At 37.7% G+C, this 17,129-nt stretch overlaps 2 protein-coding genes and 1 pseudogene across 2 annotated transcripts; all 3 read left to right on the top strand.

The window, feature by feature from the left end:
- The first annotated feature begins 3,675 nt into the window (after positions 1-3,675).
- Positions 3,676-4,575, top strand: LOC137724695 (uncharacterized). The gene has a single exon (XM_068463422.1). It carries the CDS (start codon positions 3,676-3,678, stop codon positions 4,573-4,575), a length of 900 nt encoding a protein of 299 aa, XP_068319523.1.
- A 102-nt stretch (positions 4,576-4,677) lies between these two features.
- On the top strand, positions 4,678-5,568 carry LOC137724696 (uncharacterized). Its single transcript, XM_068463423.1, has one exon. It carries the CDS (start codon positions 4,678-4,680, stop codon positions 5,566-5,568), a length of 891 nt encoding a protein of 296 aa, XP_068319524.1.
- An 8,131-nt stretch (positions 5,569-13,699) lies between these two features.
- Positions 13,700-14,993, top strand: LOC137724698 (G-type lectin S-receptor-like serine/threonine-protein kinase At4g27290; annotated as a pseudogene).
- The last annotated feature ends 2,136 nt before the right edge of the window (positions 14,994-17,129 follow it).

Here is a 17,129-nt window from a genome sequence, read left to right on the forward strand (position 1 = left end):
AGCAAGAAATAAATTATATGTCGTAATTTTGTTTTGGTGCATATATCTTCTTAGAATTTGAACACAAATATGAGAGATTCCAAGCCTCTAATGTTCTTATTTATGTTTTCTTTGGATTTGAGTTGTAGTTCATAACTTTATATAATTTATGTGAAAAATGGATTCGATTCAATATTACTGTAGTCTAAAGTAAGGATTGAAATTGCACTGTTTAAATGAACAGTGTTGAATTTCACTTTATTTACAAATCTGTCTTGGGGTATTTACGGGCTTGCCATTCTCAGCCTCTCTATAACCCTCTCTTTCACTTTCTTTCAGACTGTGCATATCTCTCAACCCTCACCGTCTTCACCTTCTCCGTAAAACCCAGAGGTCAAGAGGCCTGAGTCCACATCGTAACTCGCCACTCCGGCAGCCTCAATTCCATGAAACAACTACTAGCTCCTGGGCCTCCCTCTTTCTCTTCTCTGTAAACACCGAGGCGCTCCACCCCTCTCTCTCTCATCTCCCTTCGTTAGCTCTACGTACAACTCAAAACCTCGACAAAACACACCTCCCCTTCTACAAAAGCTCGACCCCCGACTATCCTTCCAGCGATTCGACTCCTTCGTCGACTCCGAGTCGCTCAAGGACTCCGCCACCGATTCCCCAATCTTCCATGGCTCCGCCGTAGACGACGCTTTCGCCACTCAGCCGGCGTCGGAGGCCTTCTCTCCTCCGTCGATCTACGCCGAATCGAACGGCCAGGGCTTTGATGGAGGGTTTGGGGGGTCCGACGATCCGATTTTGCCGGCTCTGTCGGAGATGTTGCCTGAGGAGGGCTTCGCTCTCAGAGAATGGAGGAGGTAGGGTCTCGAATTCTGATTGCTTTCGATTGAACTGATAGTTCTGTATAGCAATTAAATTTTGACTCTTTTTGCAATTTAGTTGAAAGTTGTTGGTTTTGATTTGGCTTGATCTTTCTGTTGCTCAGAAATTGAGTGGAAAGTGAGCAAGACCAGATAGTTACCCAAGGAATTCTGAGACCCCACCAATTCCAGCAAACTTAAATGGCTGAGGTCCTTCTCTGACAAGATCCTGCTCCCACATAAGATTCGCACCAAAAGCACCGAAAAAGAAAATATACGTTGAAATGCTAAGTAAAAAAAGAGTATCCATCCACTGGAACCACAACTGTCGCTTGAGCATCTTATCTTCAACCGAATGGTTCAAATGATCGAAAATAATTTGAAAATTATATGGCTCGTGGATCCCATTGAACAAAAAAGGGCTAAAAGGTCAATTGAGTGGCCCAATTTAGCCAGCCTTGGGTCAGGCCAGAATTTTCATTATTCTTGGTGGTTATATCCGACAGCATTGTATTTATTCTTGTCAGTTATTTCAGACAAAAATGGTAAGTCAAAATTTTAAATACAACTGATAGTTGACGTTAGTTACAGTTGGGTTCAATTTTTTTATTTTATTTTTTTTTTATTGGGCCAATTTTTTTTTTTTTTTTTTTTTTATGAATTTAATTTGTAGTTTTTATATATAAGTTGTAGTTTTTAAATATAAGTTGTTTTTAAATTTAAATTCTTGTAATTTTTAAATTTAAATAATAAATTATGTTTGATCCTTAGTTGGAGATGATTTTTTGTGATAAGGCTAAAACGAGCCATATAGCTTTTTGGAAATGAAGGTAAATATAATTCTGTACTGTTTATTAAAATATTAATATCTTAAAGAGTGGCCAGCCTCCGGTTAGAGATGGCCTAAACCTCCTTGAACCCAGAAAATGTTTTTGTAGCCTGCGTTGTACAGCTGCTCGCAAGCAGCCAGAGATTTGCCATGAAAGGTGACGGTGGTGAAATTTGTGATTGATTCATTCCAATGCAAGTGATTCTCATTGCCTTCTTTTCTTTCATGTATTTAGACCATGGTTAGAACTAAAAGTTACAAACTACTCTTCTCTACTCGAGCTGGAGGCAAAAAATTCAACCTGGACTAAAAACATGGGTCTGATGTCTAGAACTTCGCAAAAGAAATCCACGGCTGAACTACGATTTCTCCCTTTTAATCCCTTGACAGTCTCCTCCTAATTTATACTGTCACTTTGTGACTTGAAAATAACAAATGATTGGTGTAATCTTCATAATTTTAGGAAAACATCGTCATTATAGTTTTCTAAAAGTCTTCCAGTCTTCGAGTCTACTGTTAGTCAACTATGAAAGTGAGGAGACCCATGTATGGATTTGCTATTCTTAGCAATATAACCAGGGGTGGATCTATTAAGAGACCATGGTGGTCCCGGGACCACCCTAAGCTCGGAAAAATGGCTGTGAGAATCTTCAAGGACCACCCATGTTAGTGATGTTGCACACGTGATGTTGTGCAAGTGATGCTGCACTAGTGATGCTGTGCAAGTGATGATGCACAATGACTTGGCCAAAATGACGTCGTTTTTAGCCAAGTCATTAAAAAAATTTAAAACCTCACTCTCGTGAGAACCCTCACACGATAGAGCACTCAGCTCCTTCACACAATAGAGCAATCAAAACATTCACTTTACCAATAATACCTAATCGTTTGCCGCTCAGCCCGCTCTTGTTCCTTACAGCATCGATCAACTCTCTGCTGCACTCTAGTTTCTGTTCACCGTTGCACCGACGGGCGGCGCGACGATATTTCCGGTGAAAATCTGTAACCCTTTTGCATTTTTTCTCCGTGTAAAGCTTTGGTCTGGAGGCTAGCCGCTGGTCCTCTTCTTCTTGGTCGAAGAGGTTTGTACTCTCTGACTTTGTCCATTAAATAATTTTGCCATCCACTATCTGATATTAAATTATTTGTGGTGTTAGATATTTATATAATTTTACCATCCACTATCTGATATTAATTTATTTGTGGTGTTAGATATTTTGTTTAAGAAGTATTTTTATTTTTAATGTTTGGTGGTGAATTTGGTGATGAATTAAACTTTTAATGTTTCTTCGAAGTGATAGCAGTCTATTTGTGGCATGCTTGTCTTTGGCATTCATAATATTAGAATCCCACGGGCACGGACCTAATTATAAATTTATAAATGAATCTGATTTCTCATTTTTCATATAATATTTTTGTAGTTTCATCAATTGATATAGATTTTTTTATTAATTGATATGTGTAGAAATTAGAAGTATGGAACGATATTACAAGCGAAAATCATCATCGATTAGTTCGGACAATCATATTCCAAATAGTTCATCTCCAAACTTGGATAGTTCCAATCCTATTCAGAACAGTTCCCCTCCAATTCCAAGTAGTTCTAATCCAATTGGGGGTAATTCCACTCCACAACAAAATGAGTTAAAAGTTGATTTGGATAATCTTGAGAGAGGCCCTGGAAAGAGAATTCCAATGAAGGATTATCCTCCAGATATTCGAGATGAGATCTGAAGAGCATATATATTGATGGGGCCTTTTAGAGCTAAAGATCATGATTTTCCATTCACTTTGCATTCGAATAAAAAGCGACGGTTCGTTGATAATTGGTTGAAGGAACTTCATTGGTTGGAATATAGTATATCTAAAGATGCTACATTTTGCTTTTATTGCTATCTATTCAAAGTCAACTTTGAACAATCAGGCAATGACGTCTTTACTGAGATAGGCTTTCAAAATTGGAAGCATACAAGAGCCTATTTTGAAAAACATGTGGGAATGGTTGGTAGCTTTCACAATAAAGCTGTTGAAGCTGCTGGTAATCTAATGAATCAAAAGACACATATTGAAATAGTTGTGGTCAAACAGTCAGAAGAAGCTTGTATGGCTTATCGCACTTGCTTAAATGCGTCAATTGATTGCACTAAGTTTTTGTTGCGACAAGGTCTTTCATTTCGTGGTCATGATGAAAGTGACACTTCAAACAATAGAGGTAACTATTTGGAGCTCTTGCAATTCCTTGCGGATCATGATGAGAAAATAAAGGCCATGGTGTTAGATAAAGCTCCGGGAAATCTCAAGCTAATAGCTCCTTCAAATCAAAAAGATCTTGTTCATTCATGTTCTATTGAAACCATTAAAACTATCATAAGTGATATGAAGAATGTTAGGTTCTTTTCTCTATTGGTTGACGAGGCACGTGATGTTCCTATAAAGGAGCAAATGGCGGTGGTTTTGCGTTATGTGGACAAAAATGGGAAAGTCATTGAAAGGTTTGTAGGAGTTCAACATGTTCCCGACACCACTTCAAACACATTAAAGGAGTCTATTGATGCCTTCATTCATTTCAATAAGTTGAGCTTCTCCAATTTACGAGGGCAAGGTTACGATGGTGCTAGTAATATGAAAGGTGAGTTCAATGGACTCAAGACAAAGATTTTGAATGATCAACCTTGTGCATTCTATGTTCATTGTTTTGCTTATCAACTCCAATTAGCTCTTGTTGCCATAGCAAAGGATAATGTTGATGTTAACACATTCTTCCTGTTGGCTAATAATGTGGTAAATAACATTGGAGCTTCATGTAAGTGTCGTGATGCACTTAGAGATACGCAACAAAAAGAACTTATGAAAGCTCTTGAAAATGATTCTCTTATGACGGGACGAGGCTTAAATTAAAAAACTAGTCTCAAATGTGCCGGAGCTACAAGATGGAATTCACATTATGGTACTTTGATTAGTTTGATTACTATGTTCTCATCCGTGGTCAATATGCTTGAAATGACTGTTGATGATAATACCAATGATAGTGTGGTCGAAGCAAATAGGTTATTGAAAGACATACAATCTTTTGAGTTTGTGTTTCTCCTATTTTTGATGAAATCTATATTGGGAATCATAAATGATTTATCACAAGCATTACAAAAGGATGATCAAGAGATTGCGAATGCAATGGCTTTAGTCAACACATGTAAAGAACAACTACTCTACATGCGGAATGATGAGGGGTTTGACCTTTTGGTTGACAAAGTATTGTCATTTTGTGTCCATCATATTGAGGTTATTAACATGGATGAGACATATGTAGCTCATGGGAGATTGCACCGTAATACCCACAAAAAGACCAACCGTCATCGTTACAAAGTGGAGCTCTTTTTTGTTGTCATTGATTCCTATCTTATAGAGTTAAATGATCGCTTCAATGAAACAATTACCGAATTGCTCATTTGTTTGGTTAGTTTGATTCCAAATGATTCTTTTGCAGCTTTTGACAAAGAAAAGCTACTTCGCCTTGCCCAATTGTACCCTCAAGATTTTACGAAGCAAGACCTATTGGCACTTGAAGATCAACTCGATATTTATATTCATTATATGCGTTCGAGAAGTGACTTTTCTCAGTTGCAAAGCATTAGTGATCTTGCTAAGAAAATGGTGGAAAAAAGGTTGCATCAAGTATTTCAATATGTGTATTTACTTATTGAATTGGCTTTGGTTTTACCTGTTGCAACTGCATCAGTGGAGAGAGCATTTTCCGCCATGAATATCATTAAGAGTTCACTCCGCAATAGAATGGGGGATCAATGGTTAAATGATAGCTTAGTTGTTTACATTGAGAAACAAGTTTTTTCTTGTATTGACAATGAAACTATCATGACACGTTTCAAAGTATGAGATCCCATCGTGGACAAATTTAGTATTTCTAGCTTGTTTAGCAAAAAGATTATGAATGAAAATTGTAGTTTAACATTTATTTGTTCAATGATATTTTCGTCTTGTTTTTTTTTTTTTTTTTTTTGGAGCTTTTATGTTGGGACCACCCTAAGTTAAAATCCTGGATTTGCCACTGGATATAACTACATATATGTTGCAATTACAACCTCAATCCTATCGATTATACGAAAACCAAAATAGAATTACGTCACACAAGAACTACTAAATGTCTCATTATAAACCAGTTATAACTGAAGCCTCCAGTGGCGAAGCCACAGTAGGGCAAGGAGGGGCGGCCACCCCTCCGATCGTCAGAAATTCACATGCAGAGCAAGGAATCCGCCCCTTCAGTCATCGAAAAGCCACATAAACAGCCATGGTGTCGGTGAGCTAGTGTTGGTGGGTTGCCTGTTGCAAAGGAGGGCAACTCTTGCCCGAGGAACCCCTCAACGTCGTTTCAGCATTCCTTTTAAATGAAACGTTGCATTTTGTTACTTTTTCTTCTATCCTTCTTTTGTTGCTTTTCTCCGTTTTTACTTTCCCATTTTTCCTTCCATCTTTTTTCGGTTCGACTTGGTTCCTTTGATTTTGGTTAAATGGTTTGGCTTGGTCTATGTTTCTTTTGGTTTGATCTTCTGATTGGTCCCTAATTATACTTTAAAGACATAAGTGCTTCAATGAAATATTTTAGATAAACCATACCCACAAAATACCACATAAAATAAGACTTTCAATACTAAAACTACCTTAATGTTGTTAATACAATATGGAGGAGGTTATTTCATACTCAAATTTGTATGGTTTTTTTTTCTAGCCATTACTACTTTCAATGAATTTCCGATGTGACTTTGAGGACTTGTGTCATGTTTCAAATAATAGGAAAACTAATGAAAATGATTTGAAAACTTTTGAGTTTTAACCAAAAGAACAAAAATGTGTTGTAAGTGAATAGTATCAGGAGTGATTTTTTTACAGTAAAAATGTCCTTAATGTCAAAAGTGAACAGTACTATGAGTGTTTCGTTAAGACTCCCTAATTTAAATCCATCTAGGCTCCTGCCTAGGCACCTAGCTGCTAGGTTCTAGTCTGATGTTTGACTAGCGCTTAACATTTTTTAGGATCTAATCCTAGCCAATTTAAGCTTCTTACATTGACTTTGATATTATTGCTTACAACCACTTTGGTGGAGAGACTTTTTCTACTATGAATAGACTCAAAACTTTGCACTCTCCAATGTGAAAGCAACCGCTTCGATTGAACCTTGCACTCTTTTGAATTTCGCCCATCCCCTCAGCAAATCCTGGCTTCACCACTAGAAGCCTCCTAATTGGATAGTACTTTTCCCATGTTAGGCTTCTCTATCTGTGCTATTATAATTGTTCTCAGGTATATTGGAACTAAATTTTTCATGATGCTCTTCCTTTTCTTCTCAGTGAAAACACATACTAAAGCAACAACGCTATGGTGGCAGGAATAAGTGTTCTCACCTGTGTATGGATGTGTGATATGAATCAGGTGTGTATGTACATCTTTATACATGCATTTGTGGAAATACGATTGATTGAGCCTGGTTTTTGTTTTAAGTTTGTATACTGGTTGTCAGGTTCTAGATGTGTGAAGTTTGTCTTTAATTTTGATAGTTTATGAAAGTAGCTCATGTTTGCTTACCCAGCGGTGGTTGTTCTGATTTAGTGGTTAAAAATAGAAATTTTACTCACAATACGGGATTAATTGAGGTTCATGCATGCATTGAAGTTACTCCCCGCAAAGTAAGAAAGTTGCAACATTGAATGATAGACATGCAAAGAAAGAAGGGAAATGGGGGAATCGGACATGGGGTTTGGGACTTTAATCTGGATATGGAAAGTGATGTATACTTGTGATGAAGAAAAAGAAAATAAATAAAAGTAATGCTCTGATATAAATCTGGTCGATCGATCGATCAGAGATGAGCATTTGCCAATGCATGCATGCATGCATCTCTCTCTCTCTCTCTCTCTCTCTCTCCCCCCCTGTGGGTTGGTCTGTGTGTCTGCATTTCAATACTACTCATACTTTAGGACAGGTCCATTTCACATTTAATTTAATTTGTTAATGTGTAATAATAATATGATCGATTCAGAATTCAATCGAGAGGCTCGAGAGAGATACTTGTCCCGATGGAGATTACCTCACCACCAAAAGTCAGCCACAATATATTACGACGTCGGCCTCTACCATAACAAACGGCACTGCATTTCAGTTCACAGAAGAAAGAAAATATTTTTCTCTTTTTTTTTTTGGAAACTTTGACGAAAAGTTTCCGGTATTGTTCATTTTAACGAAAAATCACATTTTTATACTAAAAAGTCAATCCTGATACTATTCAGTTTACACTTTATTTTGTCTTTATCGTTAAAACTCAAAGTTTTCAAACCATTTTCATTAGTTTCCTTATTTTCTTTTTCTTTACTTTTTTAGGTGCATGCAGTCTAGCTTTTGGAATACTTGAAGAATAATGGTAAAAAACAATACAAATCTGGGAACGTAATTTCCCCACCTTCAACCATTGGTAAGGTAGCTGTAATTACAAATTAAGGAAGTTGAGTTTATATTATAAAATTGAATGACAATATAGAGAGTAATTCAATTAATTACTTATAATTTCATGTAAGGTTTTTTCGCCCATTAAATTGATGTATAACATTAAAATGTTTAAAACATGCAGTATGAGATTGTTAGAGCATCCCCAATGGGGGCTCTATCCTCTATGAGGCTACTACATTTCAAGCCTTAGCGAGAAATTTTAACCCCAATGAGCCGGAAAATGGGGCTAGATCCACCACTGGGGCTAGCAACTTTCTTTCTTGGGTAGCATAAAATCGGGTTACATCTAGCCCCAAAAAATATTGGGTCCCGCAAAAAAAGTAGCAACCCATATGAGCAAAAGTCTATCACTCTCTATTCACTTGCGAACACACTTATACTCTCCTTTTATTATTATTTTTTAATTCTTTTTTCTTACTTATTTTCTTGCAATTTGGCTAATTAATGATTGTTTTAAATTCCATAAGAATTAAAATTTCAAATTGATTTAATGTTCATGGGCATTGGTGGATGAAATTGTGGATGAAAATTTCAAATAATTATTTTTCAAAATTGTATGATACTAATTTACCAATTGGTGCTAAGTAAATTGTTGTGTTATACGTGAAAAATCAAATTATTTCAGAGGGCGAAGTGGGGGTTTGTTTCTTTCAACGGATGAAATTGAGATAAAATAATCTAATCCAATGAACTATTCATAAATGATTAAATCTAACTTTGTCATATTTTGAACTTTTTAGGTTGAAAGGTTCATAAAAAAAAATTAAGATAGCACGTCCAAAATCAACTTAAGAAAAGCTAACAAAAAAAAAATTTAGATAGCACGTCCAAAAATCAACTTAAGAAAAGCTAACACACAAAAAAAAAAATCATCGCTTAATCAAATTACTACATAAATAAATATGTATAGCCCCATATAAAGCCCGAAATATATAGCCTCCCGTTGGGAGAGATTATTTTATAAAGCCTCAAAGATTCCTTGGAGCTCTAAAATGGGCTATATTCACCACTTTTCCAGCCCCATATAGAGCCCCTCACTGGGGATGCTCTTATGCAACCTAAAGTTGAGGTGTTGAAATGTAATTTATTCTATTTTTAGTACAACGATAATATTAGTGGAGAGTTGGTGGAGGTGTTAAGGGGAAGTAGAGTTGGTGACTCCACAACGTAATAAGCATTTCAGCTGTTCAAAATTCTATGTATCTCTACTATTCAAAACCCTAAAAGTTAACCATGATATCTTAGGAACACCTAATGGCTAAGGTTATGTATAATTTAATCGGAGGGAGAGTTCCACCTCTGATGTTTCAACAACAAAATTAGTTACATATACAAGAAGTGATACTTTTATCCAAGTCTTGATTGTTTTAAATGTTTTGATTTTCATTCGAAGGGATAAACTGTGGTAGGATTAGGAACAAGTTATCCCAATAGAATTTACGAACACAAATTTTACAGAAGATTTATGGTTAATTTCATGGTTTCGTACTGTGATAATTTCTGGTTATTATTATTTTTTTCTGTTTGCTCACTTTCCAGCAGACCTATTGGGCTCTTAATCCTATCATGCCGAAGGACGATTCAACCACAAATCAACTTGAAGGGCAAATGTTCAAAAGAAAATTAATAAGCCCATAAGGACTAATCGGAGTAGAACCAAGTGAGGAAGCTGGTAACGGCCCATGACCGCCGAAGTCCAAACAATTAAGTCCAATTAACTTCACCTCCAATATTATTCCTTTTCGATTGGTTAAGGGCTCATTTGTAAGTGATTTTAAAATAATTGAAAACATTTTTGGGTTCGATTGGTTAAGGACTCGTTTGTAAGTGATTTTAAAACAACTGAAAACACTTTTGGGTTACAAAGCACCTAGGTGCTTTTTGCAGGAAACACCACTTATGTGCTTCTTGCAATAAATATTTTGTGTTTTTTTTTTTTTTATGATTTACTTACATTTTTATTAAGGATTGGTTCCAAAAACACTATCATTAAAAACACTTTCTATCATTTTAAAGTTATATGAAGGAGATGATGATATCTAAAGTAAGCTCAATGTTCCTAATCATAATATTAATAGTATTACAAAAAGAATTGGAATAGAAAATCCGTTGAGGATACATGTGGTCACATCTTTTGCTGCTCATTCGCATCACTACTGCAATATTTTCTACGACCGAAGACTACAAAGTAAGCACATTTCACTCCATTGCAGATGGTGAGACAATAGTCTCAACTGGTGGAACCTTTGAGCTCGAATTTTTCATTCTCGGGTCTTCCAAAAACCGATACGTGGGGATATGGTAAAAGAAGATATCAGTTATGACAATTTTATGCGTGCAGTGAAATTCGGTTGCAGTTTTGATGTTGAGTGGTGAAAGTGCATTGCCTCAACCTCAAAAACCTGGTTTTTATAGTGAAAGGTGTAACGACCCATCCCCAAATATTATGATTTTTATAAATTTTAAAGCATAAATTCACAAAAATGCCCTTCAAGGCAAAAACGTTGACTTTTGCTGACCGCCTTCTCATGTCACGTAAGATTTGTTTCCTTGGCGTATCCTTGTAGTACTCGTCATTACGAATGCGTGGGCATGAGCGGAATCAAAATTGGAGTTACGATGAACGTTTTATGGAACTACAAAGTTGAGGGGCAAAATAGTCAATTCACTATTATAGATCTTTGGGTTAGATATTTTATTATTTTATTATTTTTGTGGTCAGTGGGGCCCACACCCCACTTCTCCGTCCTCCCCATGTCCTCCCCTCCCCTAATCTCTGGAACTTTCTCTAAAACTCTCTCTTCTTATTTATCTTCCTCTCATTGTTGTGCTCCTATCCTCTTCGAGCACAAACACACACACACAAAAACACCACAACGACACCACCATCGTGGCTCACACTCTGGCGACTTCACCACCCTCGAGATTTCCCCATCGCGACCTAGACCGGCTGAGGCGTATCCTCCTCTTTCTTTCTCATTGTACAAGTTTCTCCAGCGAATCCTCGCCGTTCCCGATGACGGTGAAGTTCAAAAACCTTCATAAACTTCCTAGATTATGTCTTAGGGCACAATTAGGATAGTTTTGACTTGCGTAGTATAGTTTTGGACACAGGAAACCCTTGGGGAAAGCTTCCCCAGTTTTCCAGTGAGGTCTGACGACTTTCAAGTGGTTTTTCGGCCAATTCCAGCCATGTCATGGCCTCAAATGGGTATGTATCGATTCCCTACATTCCTAGCTTCACTTTGGTTTTTAAATCACTGGAAATGGTTGAGTTTTGACCCTAAAATTGAGCTGAGGAAGTTTCCCAGCCAAAATTCCTAAGTCCGGCCTTCTTCTTCCTTGAGTCCGGCAAGTGCGACCCGTGAGCTAAATCAGGTCGACCCGACCCGTAACCCAAAAATAGGCCCAAACCTAATTCGAAATCCTGCTAAAATCCATGACTCATTACCCTCAATCCAGCAACCGACCCAACCCAACAACCTAAAGCCCAGATCCGATCCGTATCTGACCCGACCCATACCTAATCCTAGTTTCTATGGTCGGCGCATAGAGCACATACGCCTCTGTCGGAGGTACTGTGCTCCACTGCCATAGACGGCGAATTTTTTGACGACCCATCTCGTCGCGAGGCGGCACGTATAATGGAGCATGGCATTTTGGGCCGCCACCCTACGGCACCCCGTGGTAGAACCCGAGGTCCCTCCTTAGGTTTTTCAACATGCCGAATCCGAATCCGCTATCTGTTTTTCCAAATTCTTTCATTTTAGTAGAGTTTTATTAAACGGTCTCTATTTGTATTTAGGTGCATTGGTGGGAAATGACACCGTCCTCTTTAGTTCGAGCAGCTCCCCGACAATGGAATATTGTGAGTGGATCCCTTCTTAACTTGCATGTTTTATAAAATATTAGGATTGCATTCACGAAAAGCATGATTTCATGATTTTACGTTTCATGCATTATTTATGATTTATCGAATTATGTTTTACAAAATGTTATGAATTATTGGATTTTACACATATGATAATTTTATGGATTTACGAATATGAATTATCATGGATTTATGAGATGAGCTTTTGAGCTTTTGAGCTCTGGTGATTTGATATGAGTTTTAAGATATGTTTTCGTTGCTTATCTGGTGGGTTATCATACAGCACATACACACTACTGAGTATGTAGACATCTATAGCTATAGGACACAGCTGATGATATTTATGACATACTCCCAGCTTCACTAGCCCGGGGCAAGTGTCGGTGTGTTATGTGTTTGTGTGTGTGTGTGTGTGTGTGTGTGTGTGTGTAAGTATATTTCTTCTCTGGCATAACCCAGAGTCGTACAACTTCATCTTTGGGTGATAGACCCCTATTTTCTTCACTGGCATAACCCAGTGTCGTACAGCTTCACTTTCGGGTGATGCTTATGCCTTCAGGCCACTATGATACCCCTAGTTGATTATGTCATTGATGAGATTTACGGATTTACCTTTGGACGACTGTATTACCATTACTGAGCACTAGTTTACACCTACATGTTTTTACGAAGGTTTTTCGTGGCATGCTAGAGTTTTCAGAAAACCTATTATGTAGTACTATATATGTGTTTTCAAAACAGGAGGTTAGTATGTTAAAAAAGAAAATGGTTTTCTTATTATTAGTATTAGTATTATAAACTTTGGTCTACTCACCCTTTGTTTTGCGCCCTCTTCAGGAGTTATAATCGAGGCACATGATCCGGGCGTCAAGGCATTTATGCATAGGTATCTTCGAGTCTTCTCTATGTAGGATCCATTCCTTTGTTCTTACCTTTTCATAATAATTCTTTCACATTATTCTTGATTAGTTGTATGCTCTGAACACGTTCCTGCAATTGCATACTTCATTATATTCAAAGTTACAAATTTTGTTTACGTTCATTCTTTCTTTATATGTTGCATGCATGTTCAAAATGGCTTCATCACCCTCAGGTGTCGGCCAGCATGTGCCTATCCTGATATTTGGTGACATCGGGGTCGGGGCGTGTCAAAAGGAATCTAGAGGACCTCAAAGTCAATCCTTGTGCAAACAAGGCTAGGGCATTTGATACTTTGTTTTTGGCATTTGTGCATTTAAGTCAAATGTGGGGGTTCCTCTCTTCCTTTAATTTTTCCAACAATAATGCCAAAGAGCAAACCAATCAGAGCATATAAGTTTCATTTGAGCTAGGGGAACTGGATGACCACACATTAATTTAGATATTTTGCTACTATATGAACAATCTTGATTGTCACAGGGAAATGTCAGGCTAAGAGAATATTATTCTTTGACCGAATCTGATGTTTACTTCCCACTGAAAACAATTTCATCAGTTTCACACGAGAGAACGATTTATCTTCCCTTTCAACTTAGTAATTTGTCTTCCCACGTGCTCAATCATTCAGAAATATTGAAGAAACAAGAAAATGGTTGATTTCTTGCAAGAAAAGGGACAATTGAGGTCTTTGATTTTCAGTGCTTTCCCATGAATTTAATGAAATATTCATTGAAAGTTTCAACCAAGATCTGCTTGCTTCTTTTCTATTCTTCTTTGCTGCTCGTTGTCGCAGCAGTATTCTCCATAACTGATGAAGCCACAAGTACACTTCAGTCCATTAGAGACGGTGAGACTGTAGTTCAACTAGCGGAACATTTGAGCTAGGATTTTACAGTCCTGATGCTTCTAAGAGACGATAAGTGGGGATATGGTACAAGAAGATATCTTTTACAACCATTGTATGGGTTGCCAACAGAGACACACCTATCACTGATTTGTTTGGCGTTATGAGGGTCACCAACCCTGGAATACTGGTCCTTAACCACAACAAAAGCACAGTTTGGTCCTCCAACACATCAAGAACTGCACAAAATCCAGTGGCACATCTTTTGGATTCGGGTAATCTTGTCGTGATAGATAGGAGTGATGATGCCCCTGAGAACTTCCTGTGGCAAAGTTTTGATTATCCTGGTGATACATACTTACTAGGTACAAAGCTTGGTAGGAGCACTACATGCTTCAATTGCCATCTTAGATCGTGGAAAAGTCCTCAGGATCCTCTTAAGGCAATTATACATATCAATTTGGTCCCAAAGGATATGCAGAAAAATTTGTGAGGGAGGGTTCGGTCATAAAATTTCGGTCTGGACCATGGAATGGAGTCCGGTTCAATGGAACGCCTCAGTTAAATCCAAACCCTATATACACATACGGTCTGGTTTCTAAGCCTGATGAAATGTACTACAGTTACAAGCTTCGCAACAGCTCAATCCTTTCGAGGGTGGTGTTAACTTCAGATGGACTTGTGCGGCACTATACATGGATTGATAGAACCAAAGGTTGGTTTCTTTACCTAACAGCCCAAATTGATAATTGTGATAACTATGCATTCTGTGGTGTATATGGTGCATGTAACATTGAAAAGTCCCCGGTATGTAGCTGTTTGAAAGGATGTACACCAAAGTTTCCGAAAGAATGGGATTTGGTGGATTGGTCTCATGGATGTGTGAGAAAGACTTCTCTAAATTGCACTGGATATGTGTTCCAAAAGTACTCGGGGGTGAAATTGCCTAGCACAGAACAATCCTGGCTTAACAGAAGTATGAACCCCAAGGAATGTGAGATGGTGTGCATGAAGAACTGCTCCTGCACGGCTTATACAAATTTGGATATCAAGGATGGAGGAAGCGGGTGCTTGTTGTGGCACGGCAATCTGATTGATATAAGATACTTTGCTGAAAACGGGCAAGATATTTATATAAGAATGGCCGCAACAGAACTAGGTTTGTAAAAAAGCATGTTGGTGACTATGCATTTATTCATAATCATATGCTCTAAACAAAGTCAAGACATAAGGAAGTGAAACATTGTACTAATTCTAACAGTTTTAACTTTGAATTTTGACGCAATTAGCAATATCTTGTTTTAGAATTGTCTCACAAACTAGCAACTATTAGTTTTTTTTTAATTTTAATTTGGCCGCAAATTCCGTCCCACTTCAGCATTACTATCATGGGAAGAGACTTTGAGGAGAATTTATTGATAAATAAGAAAAATACAATATGTCAGGGCGGACATGAGGTCAAAGTCAAACCATTAAAGAATTCATAACAACAATTCAAAACCTATTTCAACAAAACCTATAACAAGGAAGCTTAGAAAGGTTGTGAGAATAAGCAACAACAGCACGAGGGCATGAATCCCACCAATGGACACTGGGGTGATCAACACCATAATTGGCCAAACAATCAGCAACTTGATTACCCTCTCTAAAAATATGAGAAATCTGAACCTGCATGGAGGATAGTAAAACTAGACAGTTATGCCAACTGACCAAAAGCCTCCAAGGGATAGATGTCAAGGAAGGTGAGGATGAAGAAAGAAGATGAACAACCAGTGAGGAGTCACATTTAATCCATAAGGAATGTCAACCTTTATCCCAAGCTAAAGATACAGCATGAGTAACAGCGTGTAGTTTGGCATCCAAAGAAGAGGTCAAGCCTATTGAACCCACAAAATAACCAAGAGAATTACCCGTAAAATCCCGAAAGATACCACCAAATGCAGCCATACCAGGGGAACTTCTTGCAGCACCATCAATATTCACTTTAATCCAAGACTGAGAAGGCGGGCACCACATCACCTCAATAATTTTTGGAGCCTTAGCAGGACGTCCACGAACACCAATAGAATGAAGAATGCAAAGCTCTTCCACAAAATTATTCATACAACCGGAATTGAGAGAATCAATTTCAAGGAGTTGACATTTAATAGACCTTACAACATAATTGATGGAAACAACCTCCTCATGAAAATGAAGAGCGTTGCGAGCATACCAAATAGAATAAAAACCAACTCCAATCATACCCCACCAAAGCAGTTGCACTTGGGTACCAAAACCTTGTTGTAAAGGATAATGGAAAAAGCTATAAATATCTTGAATAAATATTGAACTTTGAATAATTCCAAAACAGTAGACCAAATTTGACGTGCAAAAGAGCACTCAAAGAAAATATGTGAAGCAGTTTCCATACCTTCACAACAAAAAGAGCACATAGATGCTCTAGCAAAACCTCTTTGTTGCAAGAGATCATTAGTTAACATCTTACCATGTAAATACTTCCACAATGTAACCGAATTACGAGGGCGAAAGCAAGATTGCCAAACCCATCGATCTCATTGAACCACTGGTTGTTTATTACGCTTAAAATCATAAGCGAAAGATAAAGAAAGGTCACCATTTGAAGCAGACAACCAAACCATTTTGTCATCAATCCCATACTTTGAAGGAAGCCCAATAGAAGAAATATCATCCCAAATGGGCGCTAGCCATGAATGTAAAGTAGTGGGGGAATCCAACAACCATCCACAGTAAAATCAGAAACTTTAGCTCGAAAAGCCTTGCATAAATCTGGTGGAATACCAAGCCTATCAACTATTGGAAAATCTAACCATCTCGCATGCCAAAAATTAATATTTTGACCATTACCTATCACCCATTTTGATCCATGATATCTGGAAAAAGAGGGCGTAAACCAGGCCAAATGGAGGAACTCTTGTACGTAGTACACGGCTATCTAAGACAATTAAAAAACCGACCTTGAAAAAACCATGAAGCCATAGATGAGGTAACCAAAATATCCCAAAACTTTGTCAACAAAAAGGCCTTATTTAAAGCTGAAAAATTACGAATGCTAAGACCTCCTTCATTTAAAGGAACACAACATTTTCTCCATGCCACAATAGAAAGTCCACACGAATCAGCACATCCCGTCCAAATGAAATTTCGAGTCCAACTACAAACCTGATTTAATACAGTAGGTGGCCAAGAATAAACCGAGAAAGTATGAAACAACATGCTTACCACAACTGACTTGACCAAAGTAACTCGACCAGCCATTGAGAGAGAGTGAACTTGCCATTGAGA

Source organism: Pyrus communis, chromosome 2 (genome assembly GCF_963583255.1).
Source record: "Pyrus communis chromosome 2, drPyrComm1.1, whole genome shotgun sequence".
In the NCBI taxonomy this organism is placed as follows: domain Eukaryota; kingdom Viridiplantae; phylum Streptophyta; class Magnoliopsida; order Rosales; family Rosaceae; genus Pyrus; species Pyrus communis.

Excerpts from the sequence above, each read along its gene's own strand:
- LOC137724695 (XM_068463422.1), top strand. The coding sequence starts at position 3,676 with ATGGTTGGTAGCTTTCACAATAAAGCTGTTGAAGCTGCTGGTAATCTA.
- LOC137724696 (XM_068463423.1), top strand. The coding sequence starts at position 4,678 with ATGACTGTTGATGATAATACCAATGATAGTGTGGTCGAAGCAAATAGG.